The sequence below is a fragment of the Colletes latitarsis genome, chromosome 1 (assembly GCF_051014445.1).
Source record: "Colletes latitarsis isolate SP2378_abdomen chromosome 1, iyColLati1, whole genome shotgun sequence".
Classification (NCBI taxonomy): Eukaryota; Metazoa; Arthropoda; class Insecta; order Hymenoptera; family Colletidae; genus Colletes; species Colletes latitarsis.
Genome location: NC_135134.1, coordinates 51,931,011 through 51,957,078, shown reverse-complemented (window position 1 = coordinate 51,957,078; position 26,068 = coordinate 51,931,011). Strand labels below are relative to the sequence as shown.

Here is a 26,068-nt window from a genome sequence, read left to right as displayed (position 1 = left end):
CTTCTTTCTTTCTGGGAGATCAATTACGTATCGATTGTCGACGGTACGACTCCAATTAAAGCCTATAATTGCGAGGAAACGGATGCGAAACAGTATCGGTGTTCTGCTATGCGGCATCCGTTAAGCAGTATAATATCGCTATATAGCGTTAATTAAACAGCGAAACCATCGCGTTTTATTCGCGGATAAAATGTACCCGCGTACTCGAACAGCGAACGTTTCCTCGAATCGAACGTGTACGGAGATGTCTGTGTAAGCATTGGCTCATTTTTCGTCGAACCCTCTACTCTCGTCCAGGGATTTGAAAATGAAATATTACGCCCACGCGGCGTGCCATTCGTGAACAGGATATCGCGCATTCTAATTCCAGGTTTCCTGACTTCAATCTCCGCTGCGCTGACTAAAACGTAGATCAAAGTAAGAGTAAACATACGGACGAGTTGTGTACTTTATTTCGTATCCAATTTGTGCTCGCGAAACTATTCTAAGCTCGGTATGCAGGGTGTTCGGTCACCTCTGGGAAAAAATTTAATGGGGGATTCTAGAGGCCAAAACAAGACGAAAATCAAGAATACCAATTTGTTGATGGAGGCTTCGTTAAAAAGTTATTAACATTTAAAGCTCTGCTCGTACTGAATTTTTTTCTCGAAAATGCGCAAGATTTCGGGGGTATGTCTGTTCACCAAAAATGATTGTAATTGAGCCCCGCAACCGAAAATAATTTTTTTAGAATGATTTAAAAAATTTTTTTTTCTCCGAAAAATTTCACATCTTCTCGAATTTTTTTTTCGAAAGTGGGTAGGATTTCGGGGGTATGTCTGTTCACCAAAAATGACTGGGATTAACCCCTCTAGCTAAAAATATTTTTTTTAGAACGATTTGAAATTTTTGAATTTAATTGTTAAGTTTTTAACGCAGCCTCCATCAACAAATTGGTATTCTTGAGTTTCGTCTTATTTTGGCCTATAGAATTCCTCATTAAAATTTTTCCCAGGGGTGGCTGAACACCCTGTATAGAACGTTTTGACCGTTTTAAAATCTTGACGTCGAATAAATTGCTATAAAGAATTTTTATTCTGTCCAACTTGGTTCCCGCAGTACGTCTTTACGAGCGTCTACGGTGATTTTAACGTCCGTAGCTGTCGTAATATGTAATAATGAGTCACTGCCATCGTCGAAAGTTTATGTGGCAATATATGCAGCGATTTCCACGTTTTTCGTGACGCCCGAAACCGTTTTCGTTGTTATCTTCCACGCAAGTGAGTTGTAACTTTCGTTATTGTTTCGATTATATGCATGAACGCGTTGCTCGAGTAATTCCTTGCTCGAAAGGTCTTCAAAAACAGACTTGATTGCCGAAGCATAAAGGTTTTTTACGCGCGAGTATTCGTCCAATTTCCCGAGAACATCTGCGCGCTTTCAAGTGCATCGTGAATCGGCACTTTGAAGCCTAGCAGCGTTTCGACTCTGGAAATTCACGAGAAAGACGTTGCCAAAACCATATTTCTCATTCTCCTTCAATAAAATGACTATTTTGGTAAATAGTGGAATCGTGGTACAGCAGATTTTCATAAAACTTTACACGTACACGTTTAATCGACGTTCAGGAAACATATAGTATACATTTAGTAAATTGAAATACTTTGAAATACCTTTCTCGTTGCTTTTCTATTTTTTTAAAGAACCAATGGCCTCGATTCGATCGCGGCTGTCCTTTCCCTTTGGAAAAACCTGACCTGCTTTTCGATTCGACTCTGCGAGGTCTCCGAGAACAATCGAAAGGCGTCGCGGGAAATACTCGTACGCGAATCGAGGAATCGGTGCGTTTCCAGCGGGGGCGGAAGTTGGTCGAGTGTCCTTCGATTTCGATGGATCGTACTTGGCGTTACCTCGGCGCATACGATGAATCCGCTGTTTACGTCGCTGTGGTACCGGAAATCTGAAACAAAGAGACGCGATCGAGCAACAATGGCTCTCCTTCCCTACCCTTTCCCTCTGTTTCTGGATACATTTTTGCGCGCGTGTGTGGGCGCAGGCTCTCGTGCGCGCGCGCGCTCCTCGTCTGCTCCTTTGTCTCTTCCGCGGGTCCGCATCTCCCAGCCTCTCGAATCTAGGCTGTTACCGTGGCAACACAGGTATGAAATAGAGGAAGACTACTACGCTTCGAGATACAGACAGCGATAGACTTAATCCACGGACCGACGCAAGGAACAAGGGCATTTCCGTTCCTCCTGATATCGGAATTACCACCTTCGACGCTCAAACCTTTCGGTACCATCGTCTCTATACGGAGCAGAAAGTAAAATCGAACCAATTACAGAAAACGATCTTGATTTCGTTATGTAAACAAACTTCGAAATTCTTATTGTACGCTCAATGCCAGTAAAATTTTATCAAAAGAATAGTCTGTAGGCAAAGACTCTCGAATCCGTCGCTAGAAATAGGGCAAGGTGTCTCCCTTTCCATCCCTTGTCTCGTTCGGTCACCCCGCGCCCTCCATTTTCGCTCTCGTCGATCAGATGTTCGAAAGATCAATAAAACTCCCTTCGCTCTCTACGCTGCGGGCTCCCTTCTTCTTTAGTGTCATCCGTGGCATCCTCCTTTCGTCTTTTCCCTTCTCACCATCCGTCGAGGGTCCTCCGGAATGCCAGGATAAAATGGAGATTCGTTTAAAAAAAAACCGATGATTTTGACGATATCGATCTACCCCTATGCTTGCGTCACGTTGTACGGTTCTCCCGTTTCGCACAAAAGCTAGCAACGCGCGCGTATAGAATTATTACGCAAACATGTGCACGGCAGTTGCCCCAAAGGCCAGCTTTTTATCTCGCAGTGTCCGCTACGCGTTGCGGTTCTTTGATTTGATATCTGAACGCAAAGTACTCGTTACGGCTGTTATTCCTTATCTAAAATCTACGACGTGGGAAAGTCGAGCGAATGTCGAGGACTCGTTCGCTTTTAACGCGTGTATTTTATTTTAAACGATTATTTCTTTTTACCGTAAAGCCATGGAAAAGTCATCCAAAAGCTTTTTCTTTAAGGTCCATTTTGAATTGTTTGGTACTAAAATCGCAAGAGTTTTTATAATAAGATTATCGTACGATTTATCTTACTTTCCACCTTGGAAGTATCAGCGGAGCTTCCTATTTTTAGCAAATTTTTAACCCTCCGTCCGGAGACTGGTTGCACTTATCATTACACGTACTCTTTTTTGATTTGTTTCAAGTTAGTATCGTGGTTCGTAAACTCTGTCGAGGAGAGTGGACGTTCCCCCTTCGATACGTTTCAGAGTTCGAAGTAATATCAGTCTCGTTGTTCGATTAGACGGTAAGAGAAAGCGTCGGAGGAACGACAGATATTACTCGATGTCGCGGAATATCCGCGATAGCGCGATCCTCGATTTTCTAAGCAAGTCTCGGCGTAGGAACGATCAAGTTGTAAAGCGGCCACTAAACATTGACGGTAAATTGAATCTACGCGGAAGGCACGATCGAATGGAGCAATATCACGAACGAGGGCTACGTTCACGGTTTATGTAACGTTACATAAAACGTTTTTTACCGAACGATTCCATCGCGTTTTAATCTAGGTCGGTCTATCGTTTTTCTTTTCTCGAACCGTGGTTTAATTTTTTATATTGGCTCCGGTACAGAGAAGCGCAAGAAAACCATTACGCAACGAAATCTGTTTCGCACAATTTTCTGCATTCGTCTCGAACATGTAAAATTCGTTTCCGCGAATCAATTACTCTGCGCGGCTCGCGAACTGACCTCGAATCGAGCCTCAGAACGCGCATTATACGCCATTTTACTTACACGCTTCGGAGATCGGTTTTCTTTCATTCATAAATTATAATACGAGCGATCGTTGGACGCCACCTCTTTCCAACAACGTCTCGAACAGTCGTCGTTCGACTTTTCTTACCGTAACCCGGACCTGTCGTTTCGTCCAATGCTGCAGCTAGAAAGAAACGTTAGCGCGTTGCATTTTTTATCGCGATGGCTGATAATCGATTCGCACATAGAAACTCGCTCGCTAATAGAGCGATAATTAGACGGTGTTTGTTGGTCGTGAGGCAGGGGTGAAACAGAGGAGTATGTAGGTTAAACCACGAAGTGGTAGAACAACCGAGTCACAGTGGGCAAGCGGGAAACGAACGGACGAACGGAGCGGAGTCGAGCTGGCTACGGAGCAGCTGACTCGACGAAATCAATATTCCCACGTGTAGTAGAGGTAGACGGTGTAGATAGAGGGCAACGTGAGCGCCGCGCCATTGCGTTTCTGCTCGCAAACGACCACGCAACTATTTCACTACTGCACGAGAAGACGCGCGTAAGCCTCGCGACAAACTCACGGTTTGATCGTGTTTGCCCACGCTTCTCCACCCACCCCGTCCCCCCTTTGGATTCCCTTCGAACGTGGCATACGCGTGCATTTATGCCATCATCGATTCCCGTCGCCAATGTTTTCCTCGCTCTATAGGGGGCGGGATAAGAAAGGGGTGAAAGTGCCAGCTAAAATGAAAATAAAGGTAATCGTATACGCGTTGAAAGTTTATTTGTACCTCGAGTGTAGCCCTTTAGAAATTGGTTTTAATAATGGAAATCAAACGTTAGGAAGATCTCTGTTCCGCGGACTGTAATCGACACGCGATCTGCGGCAGAGCTTACCGACTCGCGAGGCAAAATTGGATTATAGAGATCCGGCTGGTAATGCGCTCAGCCGCTTTCGTGACGTCAAGTCGAGCGAACGCTTCGTTTCGCGATCGGCGGTTTGCAGCGTGGACGCGATATCCCCGTTAAAATTTGATAAAACGCGCTCGATTAATAGCGCATCCAACCTCCGACGCTATCGATCGCAGCTGCGCGAAGACGGAGTAGTCGCGAGAACGAATTACAATTAACAACGTATCGAAGCAACGATCGTTTTCCCCGTCGATCAATTAAACGAAGATTGTAAATTTGCGCGTAAACACTGCGACGCGATACGCGAACTCGAGATTCGCCGGTTTGGTAATCAACCGAACACGTGTCCCGTGTGTATTTTTAAAACCGATTGTCACGGCAAGGAGGCCTCGTGCAAACAAGTTCTATTCTTATCGAAGTTAGCAGTTTTCGTAGCCGGTCGTAGAAGAATTTTCTGGTCAAACTACCGCAGCAGTGCTTTTACATACACGATTTATTCTTTCCAATACTATCGTTTCGCTACCTTCGCGTCCCATTTCCACAAGTATTTCCATTTGCTTCCATTCGTGATCTATGGTAATGTATGGTAAACTATGGTAATCGGCGATCATTATATCGTATATTCCCTATTACACTATTTCATAATTATGCCGTAAGAGGAGAGCGTTGAAAATAACATTTGCGATACAATACTCGAGGCGTGTCGATACTCGGCTTCAGCTTGGAACTAGTCGTAAAACGTTCTTTAATAATTTTCGCGATCGGTAGGCCGTCCAAGAGTAAACTGGTGCATCGGGAAGACCTTAGAGCGCGGTGGTCGCCACGTGACCGAAAAACGTGTGGGTTCCAGAGGACGCTCCCTTCGCGGAGGACGGGTTTAAGGGTTGGAGGGATGGAGCGCGAGGCCCGAACGCGAGTCCGAACCGACCGACTGGGCCGTCGGAGGCTCGATGGACGAGGGGGGGTGAGGGGTCGAATAGGGGAACCGCGCAGGCGGACGACCGCGATCAGGTGACTACGGAGTCGCGCACTTTCGGCCCCCTTCCCCTCGACGAGGAGGTTTCCTTCGGGCCACGGGTTCTCGGTGATCTCGCCGCGGCGCTCCACGTCGCTCCACATCGCTCCACATCGCTCCGCACCGCGCAGCGAGGAGCACAGTGAGAAGAGTTCGAGGGAAACGGACCGAACGGGCAGCGGAGTCGCCGGCTGGCACTCGTGCGACGCGTTTCGAAACGACGCGTGCTCGAACGACCGGGAAAAGACGCGCGTACCATCGTCCAGTGCGACCAGTCGAACCGTCGTCCCGCGGCGAGTAAGACGGAAAAGTGTGGTTTTCTCGGTCGATGCGTTCCAACGTGTGCGTGACCCGCGCTCCTCTCGAGAACCGCTAAAATTGGATACCTCGACCACGCGATATTCGCAGCTGACCGAGTCCGAAGACGTGCCGAACGATGCGCAGTCGCGCGAAAACGTCTCATCGACGATAACGAAGAAGGTACGCGTTCGTTTCAGATTCCCTTGCGATCGCAGATCGCGAACCTGGACGCTTTGCGTCCTGTGCCATCGAAATTTCCTTTACGTAACGTTTCGAGCGTTTTTAGGACGAGCAGAGGAGCGTCGAGTTTGTCGGGGAGGATAACCCCCCTTTAGACGCTTTAGAAGAGTAATTACGAACGAGTGATAATCTTCGTTTGGCGCGCATCGCGCGGCGCACTCCGATTTATTTACCTGCGGGCAAAGTTCCATTCCTGGCGAGAAACAGTACGGTGTCCGTCGGTGGTACGTTGTAAGGTGAAATCGATGACTAGACACGGAATGATACGAACAAAAGAGCAGTGTAAATTAATACGTCGAAAAAGTGCGGCACACGAGACCGTGTTCGCTTAGAAATACTTGCAACGAGATCCGAGTCGATTAGTCTTAAACGATCGTTAGCGAAAAAGCGGTACACTAAAGGCCTCGGCCGATAATTGAGACCGATTAATCTCGAGATGCAAGAGCCGTTGATAAGACCATCGTTAACCTTGAAACGATTAGAATATTAACCCTTTGCACGTTGAGAATTTTCTGCGGTACGAGCGCCAAATAACATTCAAATTTGTAAGCCACGTTATCGTGCACTTCAAATTCGTAATGGCTGACTAAACATTGAATAAAAATAACTTAACACTAGGTTTACGGGCACTCGTTGCGCATATTTTTATTATAATTCGCTACGTTAACAGTTGCATTAAAATGCAGTTTTTCTTTTAATTAGAGGATACATCCATATCATCAGATCAATTCAATTCAACATAAATTGCTAACAAATAATATTTATGAGTCCTATAACGTTAAGTTTAGAATCTGAATGCGTCAAATTGACGCGTACCGTAAACCTAGTGTTAAATAAAAGTTGAACGAAGTCGCGGTGCATATTATGTATGTCACCGTAGCGGCGCCAGTGGTTTGCAAAGGGTTTAGACGATTCAAAATAGGCGCGTAGTCATGATCGATTCTGCACGTATACTAACCCAGCCCGTACCATATGCCACGCTCCGCGATTAAAGGGTTGGAAAGGTGTTTCGATGTTTTGCCAGCGTTGCATATAGTCCCGACTGCAGTCGTGCATTTTCAAATTTCCGACCAGGGCAACCGCAGTGCCGACAAAACGGCGAGACCATTTTCCAATTTACCACCAATTACAACAATTTCCTCCTTTAACATCTCCGCAAAGCGTGTCTCTGCGATCGTTTCGTGGATTCTCCTTCTCTCCGGGTGAAATTAATACGAATCGTCGAGTCTCGAACGAGTAAAAATCTCGGGAAAAGACGACGGACGCGTTCGCGCGAGGATTCCCGTTGTTCTCGGTTTATTCTCGGTTGAACGTCAGCGTGAGAATTCGATCGTCGAGCGGAGCGTTCGTTTTGTACTTTCCCTGGCCGTTTAAAAGCGGAATGAACGTTTGCGCGGTGACGTCTCGCTAGTATTCTGTCGTACTGCGAACGGGACTTTGCGTCGAGTCTGCGCAACGCCGATATCTCGCTGCCCGTAAATAACGTTTCTATTTCGACTGGATATGTATGTACACACGCGCTTATTCAAAAGTATTCGCCGTTTATTTGTACGCGTTCATCGATGCGACGCAAAACCTGTTCGATCGAGCTTCCGTTTCAAACGGGCCACTAACAAGTGCGCGCGAACGATTCCGATTCGAACTGAAATCCGGGCCACGCGCCGCGGCAGGTTTTACTTTTCACGATTTACGACACACCGGGAAAACAAACCGAGAATGTTTAGCGCGTTCGACGAAGGAGACGGTAGTAAAAAACAATATAAAACTTTTCCGTAGAACGTGTTGTTACTCCCATCGATAAAAGAAAATTATTAATGCGACGACAGGCGGGAAGAATCTCGTCGGAATGGAAACGCGCGGTTAACGCGAAACGCTGCGTTTGGCAAGGCCCGAAGAACCGTAAAGCAACCGTTAGTAGGTGAAAGAGCACGAGACCGAGTCGAGCGATCGAGGGATCCAGCGATCGAGCGAGTGACTCAGCCTCGGAGTATCCGCGTGACACACATACGCGCCACAACCACTGCCGTTGATATTTCCTTTCGACCATTTTCACGGTCTACCGTCCACAAAATCCTCGCCGCGGGTTCCGTGTTCTCTGAATCACTCGAGAAACTCCACCGTTTGCGGTGGAACGTATTCTAGACCTCAATTTCTTGCGCGATGTAAACATCGCATCCAGTTTTTTAAACGGAACTCTGCAATTTAGAAAGATACACGAATCGAAACAAGAAATCGTTAAAGCACGTATGATTAAGTACACGTAAAATACTGTACGTGCGTTTAAGTATACCTGAGATGATTCACGTGTACACGTGCGCTCGATATGCCGCGTGCCGAAGTAAAACGGATAAGAAAAGACAAAGTACGCTACGAATCGACGAACACGAACGATAAAATAACACTCGCGAATCGTGGGAGGCAAAAATATTTTCGACCGCAAGGGGATCGAGCAAGAGGTAGAAACGATCCTTACGAGGGTTGGAAAGTTTAAGCAAAATCGTGCGTGAAAAGCGTCGAAGAACTTTCGGGATTGAAAGCAAAGTGTTTCGCGAGTAGAAAAAAAGAATAAAAGCTTCGTGAACGCGACTCTCTGGTGCGCTTGACTTTCGATTCACTTTCTTCCGGGGTCGAAAGATTACGGTATCTATATTTTTACTCGTATTTGACGGCTTTATCGTAACGATAAGACGTTTCACACCTCGATGGATCGATCCAGACTTTACAAATTAACTCTAAACTGATACATCAAACTTGACGCGTTTCAGCCGTCGTGTGTTATTATCGATATTACAAAGAATAGGGCTTGTTTACAACCGCATCGAAGGAAACGTAAAACGAAAATCGTTGCAACTCTCTCACGACGCTCGGCGGAAAATCCTTTCGTCGAGGCACGCCTTTGCTCGCGTGAACTGACATACGACCGTTTTGACCTAAATAACACGGATAATCGGATCTCGATCGACGCGTTTACGCCACGAACACGACCGACGATCCTCGACACGGTTTACGGTCAAGAAAATTATCTTTGATTCGCGGGCGAAGCGGTCTGATATCGACCGTGACCGGAAAACGGATTTTGCGCGCGGAGAACGTTAAAGTGTCGCGAAACAACGGAACAGGGAAACGAAGAAATGGGTAAATAAGCTGAAACCAGCTAGACCAAACCCGGTCGGCCATAAAGCAACGACTCTTTTGTTGCGCAAAATACGCCAGCCTAAATACGCGTTTCGAACTTGCCCTACTTTCTAAAGTAATCTTCCTCTTTGTTTCAGCGCGCCGCAGTTTTACCTATTTTGAAAAAAATGTCGGAAGAATTCTTTTTACAGGCCGCGTATTTACCGTAATCGCGCGTTATCGGAGGCCACTAGATCAAACACTGATACTGTTAGAAAAAAAAGGAGGAGGAACAAAGCTTCGTCGACTTCTCGATCCCAATCGGTCGTGTCGGAAAAGCGGATCGAAGTAATTTTTTCACAGGCACATTTGTTTCGATAACGGGCTGGAGGATCGACGTCGCTCGTGGACGACACGCTTCGAATGAAACGGAATCAAAGGAAGTTTGAAAAAAAAGGCATTCTCTCAGAAAATCGTATGGTCGTTCGGCTTTGTAGGTGAATGTACCGTTTGTTTTATTCCGCCGTGCCACACGATGGATTCCCGTTCGCCGCTGGAGAAAATCAATACGCGGGGGCTATTAAAATTTATCGCGACCGTTTTTTTTTTTAACGCTGCACACATTATCCAATTATCAATTGGCGGAAAGCGATTGTTTTTAAGATCGTTCTGAGGCCTTCTCGATGCCTGGAAATCGATTTACTTCTTCACGAACTTTGGTTCTACTACCAAAAAAGGAGTTTTCAGTTATTTCTGAACCCATCTTTGTGATTTAATTTCACGTTAACGAGCAGTGCAATTATCTAGCATCGATCACCGCCGGATATTATTCGGTAAATATAGCGCCATCGGCCGATTACGTATTAACGCCACTAAATTTTGCAACTACATCGATCCGTTCGATCCTTCCTACGACTCTTTTAGACCAGTGCTACTCAACCTTCGGGTCGCGACCCAAAAGTGGGTCGCGGAACTATATGCAGAAGCTTGCAGAGTCGCGTACAACTTATCGATAAGGTTTTAGGTTCTTGCAAAAACAGAAAATAAGACTTCGAATATGTACATTGCATTTAAATTACATTTCGATATCTTTCGACGCGTGTAATCCAGTTTATACTAAACAAATGTAAGAAATCTGCGCTGGACACGTTCAATTATAACAGAGATGCTATTGGAGCGAGGACATCAGACAATTCAACGATATTCAAGGTGCTGTCGAACTGGGATATCGTATAAAAGTTTAACATATTATACCACGGTTCGTTAAATAAAAAAACGAAGATATGATCTTTGTTCAGTTTACCCGAACAAATATCTTTAAATCTTCCTTTGTTTTTAGTCGTTTATACGTGTCTTAAACAAACACCGCGGGAACGTAGCATTATCCGCGATGGTATTGTTCGCGGCTCGAGATTGCACACTTTCTCCGCGACATATTCTCGAAGTAATAGCTAGGTAGTCTCTTTTGTCTCGAAATATTTTTTCACCGTTCGAAACACATCGGAATTATAGGCTCGCGCGATACACCCTAGCGATAAATCGTCCTCGGCGTTGCTTCGAGCAAGCTGGTCTCGATGCGACACTGTTGCTCATTAAAGAAAGTGCCTATTCTGTATCGATTCGCAACGGCAAGTCGTACTTGACCATGAGAGAGTATTCGAACGAAAGTTTTCAATGGAAATCTACTTTTCCTTCGCTTCGCTTTACGGCTTACTCGTAATGGAAGTCACACTCGATGACGGCGGCAGCCTTTGTAATCGAACGACGCCGTTGATTCCCCATGTAAACGGAATAAATCGGTAATACGTCGTTCGTTTCATGTTACTAGATTACGAGTCAGTAATTTGAAATCTTTGTGCACGCCAGAAATAAATTGCAAGCATCTAGTCTGTATACAGGGTGATCGGCCAGCTCTGGGAAAAATTTTAATGGGATATTCTAGAGGCCAAAACAAGACGAAAATCAAGAATATCAATTTGTTGATGAAGGCTTCGTTAAAAAGTTATTAACGTTTAAAGTTACGCCAGTACTGAATTTTTTTCTCGAAAGTGGGTAGGATTTCGGGGGTATGTCCGTTCACCAAAAATGATTGTAATTGACCCCTGCAACCGAAAATAATTTTTTCAGAACGATTTGAAAGTTTTTAATTTTGTCGAAAAATTTCACACATTCTCGAATTTTTTTCTAGGAAATGAGTAGGATTTCGGGGATATAGCTCTTCACCAAAAATGATTGTAATTGACCCCTGCAACCGAAAATAATTTTTTCAGAACGATTTGAAATTTTTTAATTTTGTCGAAAAATTTCACACATTCTCGAATTTTTTTCTAGGAAATGAGTAGGATTTCGGGGATATAGCTCTTCACCAAAAATGATTGTAATTGACTCCTGCAACCGAAAATAATTTTTTCAGAACGATTTGAAATTTTTTAATTTTGTCGAAAAATTTCACACATTCTCGAATTTTTTTCTAGGAAATGAGTAGGATTTCGGGGATATAGCTCTTCACCAAAAATGATTGTAATTGACCCCTGCAACCGAAAATAATTTTTTCAGAACGATTTGAAATTTTTTAATTTTGTCGAAAAATTTCACACATTCTCGAATTTTTTTCTAGGAAATGAGTAGGATTTCGGGGATATAGCTCTTCACCAAAAATGATTGTAATTGACCCCTGCAACCGAAAATAATTTTTTCAGAACGATTTGAAATTTTTTAATTTTGTCGAAAAATTTCACACATTCTCGAATTTTTTTCTAGGATATGAGTAGGATTTCGGGGATATAGCTCTTCACCAAAAATGATTGTAATTGACCCCCACAGCTAACAATATTTTTTTCAGAATGATTTGAAATTTTTTAATTTTGTCGAAAAATTTCACACATTCTCGAATTTTTTTCTAGGAAATGAGTAGGATTTCGGGGATATAGCTCTTCACCAAAAATGATTGTAATTGACCCCCACAGCTAACAATATTTTTTTCAGAACGATTTGAAATTTTTTAATTTTGTCGAAAAATTTCACACATTCTCGAATTTTTTTCTAAGAAATGAGTAGGATTTCGGGGATATAGCTCTTCATCAAAACTGATTGTAATTGACCCCCGCAACCGAAAATAATTTTTCCAGACCGATTTGAAATTTTTTAATTCAATTGTTAATAACTTTTTAACGAAGCCTCCATCAACAAATTGGTATTCTTGATTTTCGTCTTATTTCGGCCTCTAGAATCCCCCATTAAAATTTTTCTCAGGAGTGGCCGAACACCCTGTATATCGCAGTAAACTTTGAAAAAAAAGACAGAATGTTTTAGGTCTCTAACCCAGACCAAACCCTTTGAATCATTAAACTGGAAACGCCATTAAAATCCAGCACCATTACGATTCGTGACGCGAACGTCGGAGAAGATTCGGTGAGATTTCTAGACTTTACAGGCAGGTATCGATCGCCGGTGCATTTGGTCGCGTGTATCCTCGAGATAAATTTAGGAGTCGCTTTTCGAATCCGCGGCGACTTTGGCTACGGTCGTTAAGATTCCTCGGCCCCCCCGAGGCTGTTGGTGGCCACTGAATTTTTGATACCTCAAACGATACACGTCGAATGGAAAAAATCCTGCATCCCCCGTTTCCGAAAAGCTCGTCCGTCGTTTCGGCGGGGACGCGTGCCTATCGAAAAAGCGAGTTAAGTCGTCGGGATTGGAAGCCTCGCGAAGAATGTCGACGCCGGAATTCTTACAGCGGCCGTTGGCCGTGCACGAAACGTGACACGTATGAAAATATGTTACGCTGCACCGTTCTAACCACCGATCACGTAGAAAACCGTCGTCTTCTCGCAATTACTTAGCAACCGCTCGTAGAATTACGTATACGCCGCGATCGTTTCCTATCGCCTAGGAGGTTGGCTTCCATTATTTACACGATCGTCGAACGTAAATAATTTCTAAAAGCGTTCGCGGCGATAAGCGCATTACCATCGACGCCTACGCGCCTAGGTGACTCACGCTCTTGATGGTCGCCCAGCTCGTTGTAACGATCGTTACTACGTGTCCGCGACATCGTCGACTGTTCGTCAACCGATTTTCGACGCTCTCGAACGGACCTACGACGTTGGAAAACCCCCAAACGGACGCGTCCAAGAAAACGGAAGTCGTTTCGCTGCTCTCTCGTAAGTTCGATCACGTAACTCTCCGTTCGAACGTTCTGGCCGATTAAATGCAAGCCGGAGATGGATTTTCGCGGTCGCGGTCTTACGTATCCTTAATTCAAAATTCGTTGCTCGAATTTCCCTTGGAAGTTCCAGTCACCGAATCGAAACAGGATAGATGTTCGTACTTTCGTTATTTTTCTGTCCTCGATTAACCGTCAAAGTAGGTCTCGTACGTTGGAATATAACTATTTGAACAGAACGCGAGTAATTGTTAACGTGTTGCGATATAGAACGAACGTTCCTTTCGCCTTTCTCTTCGATCATCTACCATCGATCGCCGCGCCCGCTATTCGACTGTTCGCGATCGCGGAACACGGACACGATCGTAGCATATTACACAAAGTGTACCGCGTAACTGTTTTACTTTCGTCGTCGGGTCGTCCTCATTATTGTGTTTTGATCCTACGGCTCGAAGCGACCTACAATCTCTCCGAATCCAATTATTCGAAAGCAGCCCCGTAGGTAAAAAGTACCGGCGATTAGGCGACCGAGAATTTTTGCGGAGTAATTCTCCGGAGGAGATTTTATACGTTAAATCTTAATTACGTAGCCGCAGCTCGCAAAGATCGTTGACCGTACGAAACATGGTTGATCCGCTCGAATCGGCCGCGATCTAATAAAGTCGTTTCAAAGCGTTCCTCCGCGTAAAATTGAAATTAACCCGATGAACGGTAATCGCGGCGCGATCCGTGCAACAAGCATTCGTAATTACGTAAATAAACGCGGCACGTAGGTACGAGCCAGTCACCGAATTTTTTATTCGAGACGCTTTGGTAAACATCTCGCGACGAGAAGGCTCTTGATCCACTTATGGTAATGCAGCAGACAGCTCGTAGCGCTACTCCAACTCGCTCGAGCATATGTAGGTTCTTTCGCGCGATACGCACTCCCGCATGGCACCAAGAACTTTTTATTCCTCGCGTTTGACTTTTGTAAAAGCGATGGATGCGAAGAAATTTACCCACGTTTCGCGAGGAAGTCGAGGAAGGCTGAGTTCTTGAACGCGCACTGCGGGCAAGGTGTACGTCTTGCATCGATCGCGAAACAGCAAAGGAAAAGCTCGAGGAAGCTGTCGTTTCAGACTAATTCCTCTTAGGTGTGTACTACTGCCATGTGTTCTTTTCCCGGGTGTATCTTGTTTACCGCCCTCGCCGAGCTTTCAGCGCGCGAAATTAACAGAGAACCGGCAGTACCACGCGGAATAGATACCTTTTTCCCCCGTTTTATCTCGATGTAGTCGAGTTTTCTGTTCACAGAGACTCCTATCGGAGGTCACCGTGGCACGGTGGAATCGGCGTTTTCACTTTCACACGATTTCTAACCGAAGTTCAACGACGCTGTAGAATCGTAACGTATCCGTAGCCTTGTTCCAGTGCTGGCGCACGATCGGTTGCCATTTGTATGCGAACGGATGCTGTGTGCACCGCCTCTCGGTGTCGTCCTATTCGTTTCCGTCTTGCCACGGTCCTTATTCGGTTGATAGGAACCTGTAAATAGAATTACCGTCGATCGATGGTATCGACATTACGAGACACGTTTGTTTTAACTTCTTTAATGGTTTCTTTTATTAGATCGAACGATCGAGTCAGTGTGCTCAGGAGAGCTTTCGTGAAATTTTCTAGTATCGAGATATCCGCGTAACTTGTAAGCTTGCGACGTCGATAACGCGAAGCTTTTCGAAAGCGCGGGTAGCAAAGACGTTGCATAATTTGGTGGCTCGCGTCGTTTATCGCCGCGCCGTCGCGTCGTCTCATTAAATCTCTGCAGCTGCATTTAACCGCGACGATACCGCCAATTCCCCGCGATAAAGACCACTTCGTACCCGCAACGCAAATAGCATCGTCGCGCTTTAAGGAAATGGAATCGCGCGCCTCGAGCCAAATCCCAGAAACGAAACGAACCTTTTCGATTCCTGGCATATAGTTTCCATCGTTCGATGACCACGCGTAAGTTTACGCAGACTAGTAATTAATCCAGACGCGTCCCCCGCGGCGAATACTTCGGTTACCCGGTGTACGTTGGTTGTGTCTTATGTTACCCTTTATTTGCAGACTGAATGCAAGTGAGGCTAGCGAAGTACGGCTTCTAGAATAGTTTAATGCGGCCTTGTAATCCGTAATGTAATCAGCGCGTGACGTCATTGTACCTACTCCCTAGTCCAGCGAGGATCAAATCGCAAAATATACCTTGACAAGACATACTCCGTACTCCGTCGTTGCGATCTCTCGAGTGCGTCGCGATTTCTTGCATACGGTTCGCCTCGACTTATCGGCGAAATTAAAAAATTTCAAATCGTCCTAAAAAAATTATTTTTAGCTAGAGGGGTTAATTACAATCCTTTTTGGTGAATAGACATACCCTCGAAATCCTACACACTTTCGAGAAAAAAATTCGAGTAGGTGCTGACATTTCTCGGCGAAATTAAAAAATTTCAAATTGTTCTAAAAAAATTATTTTTAGCTAGAGGGGTTTATTACAATCATTTTTGGTGAATAGACATACCCTTGAAATCCTACACACTTTCGAGAAAAAAATTCGAGTAGGTGCTGACATTTCTCGGCGAAAATAAAAAATTTCAAATCGTTCAAAAAAAATTATTTTTAGCTAGAGGGGTTAATTACAATCATTTTTGGTGAATAGACATACCCCCGAAATCCTACGCACTTTCGAGAAAAAAATTCGAATAGGTGCAGAAATTTTTCGGCGGAAATAAAAAATTTCAAATTGTTCTAAAAAAATTATTTTTAGCTAGAGGGCTTAATTGCAATCCTTTTTGGTGAATAGACATACCCTCGAAATCCTACGCACTTTCGAGAAAAAAATTCGACTAGGTGCAGAAATTTTTCGGCGAAAAAAAAAATTTCAAATCGTTCTAAAAAAATTATTTTTAGCTAGAGGGGTTAATTACAATCATTTTTGGTGAATAGACATACCCCCGAAATCCTACGTACTTTCGAGAAAAAAATTCGAGTAGGTGTTGACATTTCTCGGCGAAAATAAAAAATTTCAAATCGTTCAAAAAAAATTATTTTTAGCTAGAGGGGTTGATTACAGTCACTTTTGGTGAATAGACATACCCCTGAAATCCTACGCACTTTCGAGAAAAAAATTCGAGTAGGTGTAGAAATTTTTCGGCGAAAAAAAAAATTTCAAATCGTTGTAAAAAAATTATTTTTAGTTAGGGGGCTTAATTACAATCATTTTTGGTGAATAGACATACCCTCGAAATCCTACGCACTTTCGAGAAAAAAATTCGAGTAGGTGTAGAAATTTTTCGGCAGAAAAAAAAATTTCAAATCGTCCTAAAAAAATTATTTTTAGCTAGAGGGGTTTATTACAATCATTTTTGGTGAATAGACATACCCTCGAAATCCTACCCACTTTCGAGAAAAAAATTCTTTACCGAAAATGCAATGTCTGACCATGAATGGATGATTCCCCTGAAATTTCATGCGTATGTTTAACACATCATAACTTCTGAATGGATTGGAGGATTTCAATGTTTCAAAATGCAAACAACGCGTAGTTTCGCGAATAATAATTGTTATTATTATCGTTGCGTGTATCGTTTTTATTACGCAGTTATCAGAAGGAGTGTGCACTGCTATTCATAAATCTTCGAGTGGTTGTTTGTCCGACTTGAATAATGCAAAGTAAGATACAGACACCAGTGTTGGAGAGGCCTCACTGCCCTATCGTTACATTTACTTTTATTATTTTACATCGAAGAACATGGAAAGAAAAATTGTGATACAAAGACACGATATTTTGCCATCTGATTACGAAATGTCACAATTATTAGAGATGGACACTGAAGATTGTCCGCCAAGTTTTTTGTAAAATTCTTTACGTATATGATTTACACTTCTTTTATAATGCAAAGCGTTAACGTGTTACTTACGTTTCGTAATTTACATAATTTATTAAGTGTCAGCTGATTTATGGACGTGAGAGTAAACATCGAACAGATGGCTGTTGAATTAATGCACAGAGACGAAGTACAGCCAAACGTTGCTGTTGTACATAACTTCGATAGTAGTTCCGAGAGAATGTACAAAATTCTAGTAACAATTTTTAATAATAATCGTCGGTGCGTGGCAGATCGGACGATTCGAGTTTCCCAACGAGGATTAGATTATGCATTTAGGTCACCGTGGACGAAGATGGTGGAACCAGAACGCAAAAAACACTCATAATTTTGACGGATTCGAGAGAAACTCGATCCACCGTGTTATACGCGAGAAAACAGTCGTGTGTGGGCTCGGCACGACCATTCACCGCGGCCATTATTTAATAAACTCCAAGGCTAGCTGACCTTTGCTCCAGAACGCGCAAGAGAATGTCCATTTTCGAGACTCTGCACCACGAACTTGTCTTATCTCTGACTTATCTACGATTCCTTCGCTGCTTTCTACAGGATCCTGTCGCTTCGGAATCAAAATTTATCAACGTTAATAAAGAACTGACCGATGGGTTTATCTAATAGCGTTCGATATTGTTCGATATAAAATAATGGGGATTGTATCAGGTTTTTAATTAGCGCATAAAGCTTAATGTATTGTAAAATATGAAGGCACGCTACGCGACAGTTAATCGATTTCCATAAGATTAATAGGTCAGCTATGATTCTGCGTTTTTCCCCAGAGACATTAATCGCGTCTACCGGAGTAAAGGATTTTAGTTGCGACAGGTTACCGACACAACGCCCACTTTTTAACAGGCACGGTTAAGAAATTTGCGCTAGACGCGTTCAATCATAATAGAAATGCTATTATAACGAGGTCATTGGATAATTTAATAATGTTCAAGGTACGGGAGAGATAGAGCGTTGTATAAAAGTTGCAAAGTGGATATGTTTCTAAAGACTTCGGATCACCGGCATAGAAAAAGGAAACTACTTAAAACAAACACGTTGGCAATATCGTTAATGAACAAGTCGACGCGTTGACTGTAAACCATCGGTTCACTCGAAGCCGACGATTTGTCACCGGACACCACCTACGAGTAAATAATGGATAATGAGCGTTTAGAGGATGAAAAAAAATCAGTATGCATTAGGGAACTGAATATTTATTCGCGAATGAATAAAATGAGTATCGAGACGTATCTCCTATTGGACGTTTGTTCTGATTGTAAGAATTGCGTCAAAGTCGAAACGTGTCGAGTACTCAATTGTTTCGATTGCTTCGTCGTCCATCTCGAGCAACGATCGCGTGACGATGATTCATCGTATGATGACACGCGATGACCTCGGGACGATCCTACAACTTTGGCTCGAAAGAATTAGTCGCTCATCGTCTCGACGAGGCTGCGTTATTTTTTTCCTTTTAATTGCACGTCGCGTGCTACCACCTTGTAAACACTGCACTTCCGTTCCGATTCTAACCGACCAACTTTGGGACCAGAGACTGGTTTCCAAACTTTATCGAGAACAACCCCCGTCCAAGAAAGTAGGACCCACATTTTTGATCCCCCAGAAGCTCGAAAGATTCGCTGACTCGAAAGTGTGTCGAGATCGAGGAACTATGCGGGTTTATGTAACGATTCGCGGAGATTAGGTTTGTTTGTCGATGGTGGTGATTCGCGAGACGCGTTTAATTAGATCGAGGGAAGGATTCCAGCGCGGAAGGATCTGTGTCAGTGTCATGGCACAAGACCTCGGTTCTGGAGACTGGTGTGCGACACTCGGTGACCTCCTTTTGCGTGTGTTACAGGGGTGCTGGAGATGGCGGCCACAGAGAGCACGATCCGATTCAGCGGCCATACGTTGGACAAGGCTACAAAGGCCAAGGTGAGCCGAGCTTTTCGCATCTTTATTCCCTCTATTTTTCTCCGTCCTTTTCTTCCCCATCTATTCGTCTCTTTGCACCCCTAGCACCTCTCTATTCGTTAAGAGAGCATTCTGATCCACGAGGTAATTGGTTTTTGTAAATCCACCGGTGGAAATATTTTTCGAGAGCGTATACTTTCAGAAAATCGTATTAAAAGATCGATTTTCTCGAGATTCTAGGCTAGAACACCTCCTGAAACGCAACCGTGTCGTAGAAAAATTTCACGTTATCTGGAATTACCACAAAGAGTTTACCAGTTTCGTTGCACCTATGGGATAATTAAATTAAAAATGCAAGTAGTCGGTACATTAGTATTAATGATGCTCATAGCCGGCTACCCGCGTGTTTAATTTAATTAAATTCCAACGTTCCGTTTCTGGTTTAAGCTTTTCTACTAGATGGCTACTATCAACATTTTTTTCCCCCCCGACGCTAAGTTTGCCCGCATTCTTCGCAAGCAGGGAAATGTTTGAACAGGCAGGTTCTGCCAGATAAACCTTCCTGAAAGGTTCAACTAGCACATCCGGGACGAAAATTGTTGAAAATTACCTCGATAGAATCAATTTCGTTACGGTGAAATTAAAAATGACGTCAGCGATCGGTGTTCGATAATCTCGGGACAGTTAAGCGGGTACAATCGCGTACGCAGTTTCGCTGGAACGATGTGCCAAACGGAGCAAATAGAGAGGTTTTTAAATGTTTTGTTGGCCAGGTAACGTTGGAGAATTACTACAGTAATCTAATAGCTCAGCATATCGAGCGGAAGCAGAGGCTCGCGAAATTAGAGGAATCGTTGAAAGACGAAGGGCTCTCGGAGCAACAGAAGCAGGAGAAACGGTTGCAGCATGCTCAGAAAGAGACCGAATTCCTTCGGCTGAAGCGCTCTCGACTCGGCGTCGAAGACTTCGAGCCCCTCAAAGTAATTGGCAGGGGCGCTTTCGGAGAGGTAAATTTTTAACAGGAATGCGAGAAATACTCATCGCGCGAACGTTGCTCGACTAGCAAGCTCCGCGCGTCGATTTACGATCGGCCAAGACTCTTCTCCCTTAAATGTCCGTATATTTCTCGAGCACCGTTTGAATATTAATCGAACGGAAGCGCAGAAACGCGATAGATAGACGAATAATCGTTGCCGTTGTACCAAAAAGGTAAGACTCGTGCAGAAGAAGGACACCGGTCACGTGTACGCGATGAAAATCCTGAGAAAAGCCGACATGTTGGAGAAAGAGCAAGTCGCGCACGTCAGAGCGGAAAGGGACGTCCTGGTGGAAGCGGATCATCAATGGGTCGTGAAAATGTACTACAGCTTTCAGGATCCCATAAACCTTTATTTAATCATGGAGTTTCTACCTGGCGGTAAGCTTGAAATTAAACTAGCGTGTCTTATCTCGTTGGTTCTTAATTCGGTGATCGGTGCAGGTGACATGATGACGTTGCTGATGAAGAAAGATACGCTTTCCGAGGAGTGCACGCAATTTTATATTTCCGAGACTGCGTTAGCGATCGACTCCATTCATAAGCTAGGTTTCATTCATAGGTGAGTACCAGGAAATTGTAAATTAAAAACAAACAGAATACGCGCGGTGTTTTTTCCCCCCCGGTGGTTAACGAACGAACAACAATAGAGTTCCAGGCGTGTATTTTGAATGATTCGTTCGCAGAGATATCAAGCCGGACAACCTGTTGCTGGACGCACGGGGTCACATAAAGCTCTCTGATTTTGGGCTGTGCACGGGTCTGAAGAAGTCTCATAGAACCGATTTCTATAGAGATCTCAGTCAAGCGAAGCCTTCGGATTTCAGTAAGCGCTTAGTTCAGTTTTTTTTTTGTTGGTTCGCGCGAACGTTTTACCCTTTGTTCCCGTTGTTTCGATTTCAAAGCGATACTCGACTGTTTGCACAGTGACGTCCTGCGGTAGCGGAAGCGGCGGCGCGATGGATAGCAAAAGAAGAGCCGAGAGCTGGAAAAGGAACAGAAGAGCGTTGGCTCACAGTACAGTAGGAACGCCCGATTACATAGCTCCGGAAGTATTTCTGCAGACTGGTTACGGACCTGCCTGCGACTGCTGGTCCTTGGGCGTGATCATGTACGAAATGCTTATAGGTACTGTATCTCGTTGCCTCGACGACTTCTCGTCCCTCCTCCTTCCTATCGATAATCGTGTGCTGCGTCTGTCTCAGGATATCCTCCGTTCTGTAGCGAAAATCCGCAGGAGACGTATAGAAAAGTTATGAATTGGAGGGAGACCCTAGTGTTTCCGCCAGAAGTTCCCATCAGCGAGGAAGCTAAAGACACTATAATCAGATTCTGTTGCGAGGCTGACAGAAGATTAGGTCAGTATCTTGATTGAAAAAAATATCGTATCGCGAATCATCGTGGACGTATGTAAATAATCATTGGTTCGAAACGGTAGGCGCTCAAAGGGGCATCGAAGAGCTTAAACTGGCGCCTTTCTTCCGTGGCGTCGATTGGGAACACATCAGGGAAAGGCCGGCCGCCATTCCAGTCGAAGTTCGTTCCATCGACGACACTTCCAACTTCGACGAATTTCCTGACGTGAAATTGGAGATACGTAAGTGTCTTCGACTTTGCTTCGAAATAAATAAAGAGAAGCGTTTGATTCGCAATTGTGACGCGATTGTTTCGCTTGTTACAGCATCCGCGCCGATGCCTCAGGACGGTGAGGTGTCGTACAAGGATTGGGTATTCATCAATTACACGTTCAAACGATTCGAAGGTTTGACGCAGCGAGGCACGCCGACCAAGAAATAGCAACACCCTACTTCGTGCTCGGTTCCAACCGGCAGTCAGCAGCCTGACGCAACTGGAATTCCGGCCTTGGTACATCACCCGCACCCTCCGTTGTCGTCGGTGGCATCGCGGATGGATGGCTGATCCATTCCAGTTTCCGAATACGGTCCAGTCAATCATCGGTGGCGAATTATCCTTACATGTACAGTGGCGTGCAAAAGTACCGTGCCGCAATATTTTTTCTTAACAGGTTTTAAACACGAGGTCGTACGACGAGTTCCGTAATATGCAGAGCGTTCGATGGTAAGGTATCTTTGTTGTAACGATGTATATTTATTGATATCGAGAACCCGGGTGTGGGCAAAAGTATCGGGCCAAGATTATTTATCAACATAAATTGCCGCTAGATTTCGATACAAACGCAAACTTCGAGTAACGTTTACAGGTTATAGTTGTACTTAATACTTTGACCCCTCGCAGAAATCATTGCTGCACACCGAAGAGCATCGATTCGATAATTTTATTAATTGTTTCAGTTTTGCAGTATTTACGTGATTTTCCAGCTTATTTACGTGCCGATTAAACTAACCATTCCTACGTTTCTTGCACTATTAACCCTTCTTGTGTTTCCAAAGCTCCGTTTAACGTTCGATTGGCCAGGTACCCTCATTCTTTAAAGTTTGCAAGGCTTTCCAAGATGGCGGATCCCTATACGAGTCCTTACGCAGAGAGTGCATCCCGTAATATAACCTTCCTTCTACCGACCGCCAAACATCCCACATCCTATCGTTTCCAAGTAAGTTTGTTTCATTATTTTTAACGTACAAAACAAAAGATTAGCGGTAAATTGCTAAGAAACCGAGCCAAACGTCGCTTGGACCCGATACTTTTACGCGCGTAGATTTCCCATCGTTGGAAATATGCGTCGTTACGGTGTTAACGATTGCTCCGACGCGACGGATTATTTACTCGCGAAGGAATTTTAAATACAATATCGCAGTTAAGATATATATTACGGGGAAATGACGTAGCCCGATACTTTTGCACGCCACTGTATATATACGTGATTTGACAAGCACCGCGTGCGTACGTATATATTATTAAACGGAAGAGAAAGAAGATGATGAAAACGACGAACATGAACAAGGACGATGACTGTTAACGTGCAAAAACAAAGTCGTGTCGTTGTTTTGTAAAGAACGAAGAACGGAGTGATCAAGATTTCGGTAATGATCGAGTGCAAAAATTGATGCACATGTGATAAGGAAGAACCGAAACGTTTAGCGTACCGTGTGATCTTGAACGGTCTTCTGCTATGAGAAACGTTTTATTTCAGTTCTGCTGTCGATATTGTTTTCCATCAGATCTTCGAAGCGTAGTATAATAAGCTCTCTGTAGTGAAAATATTAATGGAAGAAAAAAAAGAAAAAAAGAAACAATCGAAGATGGAGCCTCGGTCCCGTGATTCTCGCAGTGCATACAATTTTTGCGTAGAATTCCGTTCGGTGTGTTCTTTCGTCCTTCTAACGAAATACTGGCTCAGCTCTCGTATTCAGCTCTCTTTTCGACGTTGTATTTATAGCTAGTGCTGTGATATGAAATTGTTTGAAAGTTTTGTATACAAATTGCTGTTTTGTCTGTTAACAAATACTGAACTTTACGAATGTTGTATTCTATTCGATTGTCCCTACGTTTGTCCTGAAAATTTAGAAATTTGTTGGTGTAAACTGAACGTATTTTATATTATTATATATATTTTTGAGAGCTTTTGCCCGGATATTTGTTGTCCCACACGAAATTACACGAAGAACAATCGGCAAATTGTTCTCCGATCGTGTATTTAATCTTCTAGAATTTCTCACTTTTTACGTTAACGATCGCGTCATGCATACGAATATTCCGAAATTTGTATCGGCGTATAAGAAACGCTTTAAAAGAAATTTTAATCTTACGCGTAATTATGGTTTCGCTGCAAATCAGCCATAATTCGGAGTAACCCAATTACGATATAAGCTTCGTGGCACGAGCTTTTTTGCGTAACTTTTTGTGCTTTGTGGTCTTTTTGTATCAACGTATAATGTATTGTCAAATAAAAATTATTCCAGTTGATTAAATTGGTGACAAAAGGAGAAAAAAAGAAGAAAAACGATTGAGACGCGTAAAAAGTAAGAGGCGTAGAAGGAGAATCATACAGGTACCGGGTCTCTTTCTTACAGAGAAATTTGTGGAAATGTTTTTGTTCGCGTCCGAGTATTATGAATAATCGTCGAGCGTTAAGAGCATCCTAATGAGCGTGAAAATGGAAAAGAATACACTCGTAAGATTCAGGGCTTCTTCGTTGCCTTATCAAGGTTCCTAACGCGTTACGCGCGCGCGCAGCCCAATCCATAACTTACAAAGCCAAAAGAAGAAAACAGAAAAAAAAAAAGAAAAAAGAAAAGCAGTCAAATTCGCAACGCTGGGTAAAAAGAAACGCATAGGTAATAACGGGAAAACGACAATTGAGAAATTGTCGTGGCGATCAAACCGAACTTACATTTGGTATATAACTTTTATATTAATTTCGATTGAAAATGAAATATAGAAATTTGAAATTAACACTCACTCTCTGATCCTACTGGGGGTTTTAAAACAAAAATTATCACATTCGATTCCGCGTTCTGTTCGATCGCGTAGTCTGTCGTCGATATACCGTTGCTTAAAAATAATCGTTCGAACGAATGCCCAGCAGCAATTGGATCGCGCAGAAATTTCCTATGCACGAGAGGACAAGTAATGCACTGCATGGTCTGTCTTACGTATTCTGTCGAACGATATAGTTTTATTTCGAGCATAGCACCGTGGACGATTTAGCGTTTACATTCTATAGTTTACCGACAGCCAGGGCACCGTGGTAGTAATAGTACTAATCGTAAAAATGCTAGATAACATATAAGGTAACATACAGAGGTACCTACGTACGCGCACGCTCGAGACGTATCGCGTTCCGGCTGATAGTACTTGTATAAAAAAAGTTTCGCTCCTTCCTCGTACGATCCGGCGTGTCTCCATTAACGATAAAAAAAGAAAATAAAAAGAAAAATAAATAAAACACTACGTAACGACGTTGCTATATATTTAAACGAGAAATTAGTTTCGTACGACTCGATCCGCGAGCACTTCCAGCGTTCGAGTATGGAGCACCCCGGGTTTATCGTTTTCTTATTTTAACGGCCTCGATCGATTTACCGACGAAAGCAAAGTATTTTTGTAAAATACACCGTGATAGAAATGAAAGCACGTAGTCGAGGAACTGTCTCTCGCGGCAGACACTTGGGTTACGGAAACGGAAGCGTGCGTCGTTCGTGCTCCATAGTCGTATTCTCGAAGCGCGGTTATCTTTCCCGCCATACAAAGTAAAATGAAAAAGGTTTCGATACTATAACTTAACGATACAGAACGCTTAGGTTTACGGAGTACCGTTTACGTCGGCAATTTTTAAGCGAAGGGACGAACTAAACGACGAAAGCAAAGCTATTTTCTGCACCGGTTGAAAGGGAATGGAACAAGGAAGGCGGAGAGGAAGAGAAAGTGTGTCCGTGCGAATGAGAGAAATTAAGGGTGGAGAAGCGTAAACGAGGAATACATTGAGCGAGAGAGAGAGAGAGAAAGAGAGTGAGAAGATGCGAACAAGTCGATAAACTTAGTAATTTTCTCGTTGTCGAATACAGATATGTTCTGACGTCCAAATGCTACCGAGTAAAACGAAAGAAAACGAAGAGAAACAAAGCGATCGCGACTTATTTATTTAAAGAAAGAGGATTAAATAAAATGAAACAATAGCCACGAGATGCCTTGGATGCAGCAAGTTTTCGGTGCCCTGGACGCGAACAGTACGTGCACATTAGTGATACGCAACAGGGATAGAACATTTGTAATCCCGTGGAA

General features: G+C 43.6%; 1 protein-coding gene across 6 annotated transcripts in view; it reads left to right on the top strand.

Moving 5' to 3' along the window:
- Trc (Serine/threonine-protein kinase tricornered) overlaps positions 1-25,232 on the top strand; it is a 65,877-nt gene extending 40,645 nt beyond the window's left edge. For 4 of the 6 annotated variants that reach the window (XM_076764812.1, XM_076764822.1, XM_076764784.1 and 1 more), the window contains 9 exons: positions 19,274-19,350; positions 20,103-20,336; positions 20,539-20,746; positions 20,810-20,927; positions 21,052-21,191; positions 21,293-21,493; positions 21,571-21,723; positions 21,804-21,962; positions 22,047-25,232. In XM_076764812.1, coding sequence (XP_076620927.1) covers positions 19,274-19,350; positions 20,103-20,336; positions 20,539-20,746; positions 20,810-20,927; positions 21,052-21,191; positions 21,293-21,493; positions 21,571-21,723; positions 21,804-21,962; positions 22,047-22,162 — 1,406 coding nt within the window. In that variant the 3' untranslated portion in view covers positions 22,163-25,232. Of the gene's footprint in view, positions 1-5,684; positions 6,181-13,345; positions 13,518-19,273; positions 19,351-20,102; positions 20,337-20,538; positions 20,747-20,809; positions 20,928-21,051; positions 21,192-21,292; positions 21,494-21,570; positions 21,724-21,803; positions 21,963-22,046 lie in introns of those variants that run through there. The other 2 variants (XM_076764834.1, XM_076764803.1) reach the window with 2 other exon arrangements.
- The last annotated feature ends 836 nt before the right edge of the window (positions 25,233-26,068 follow it).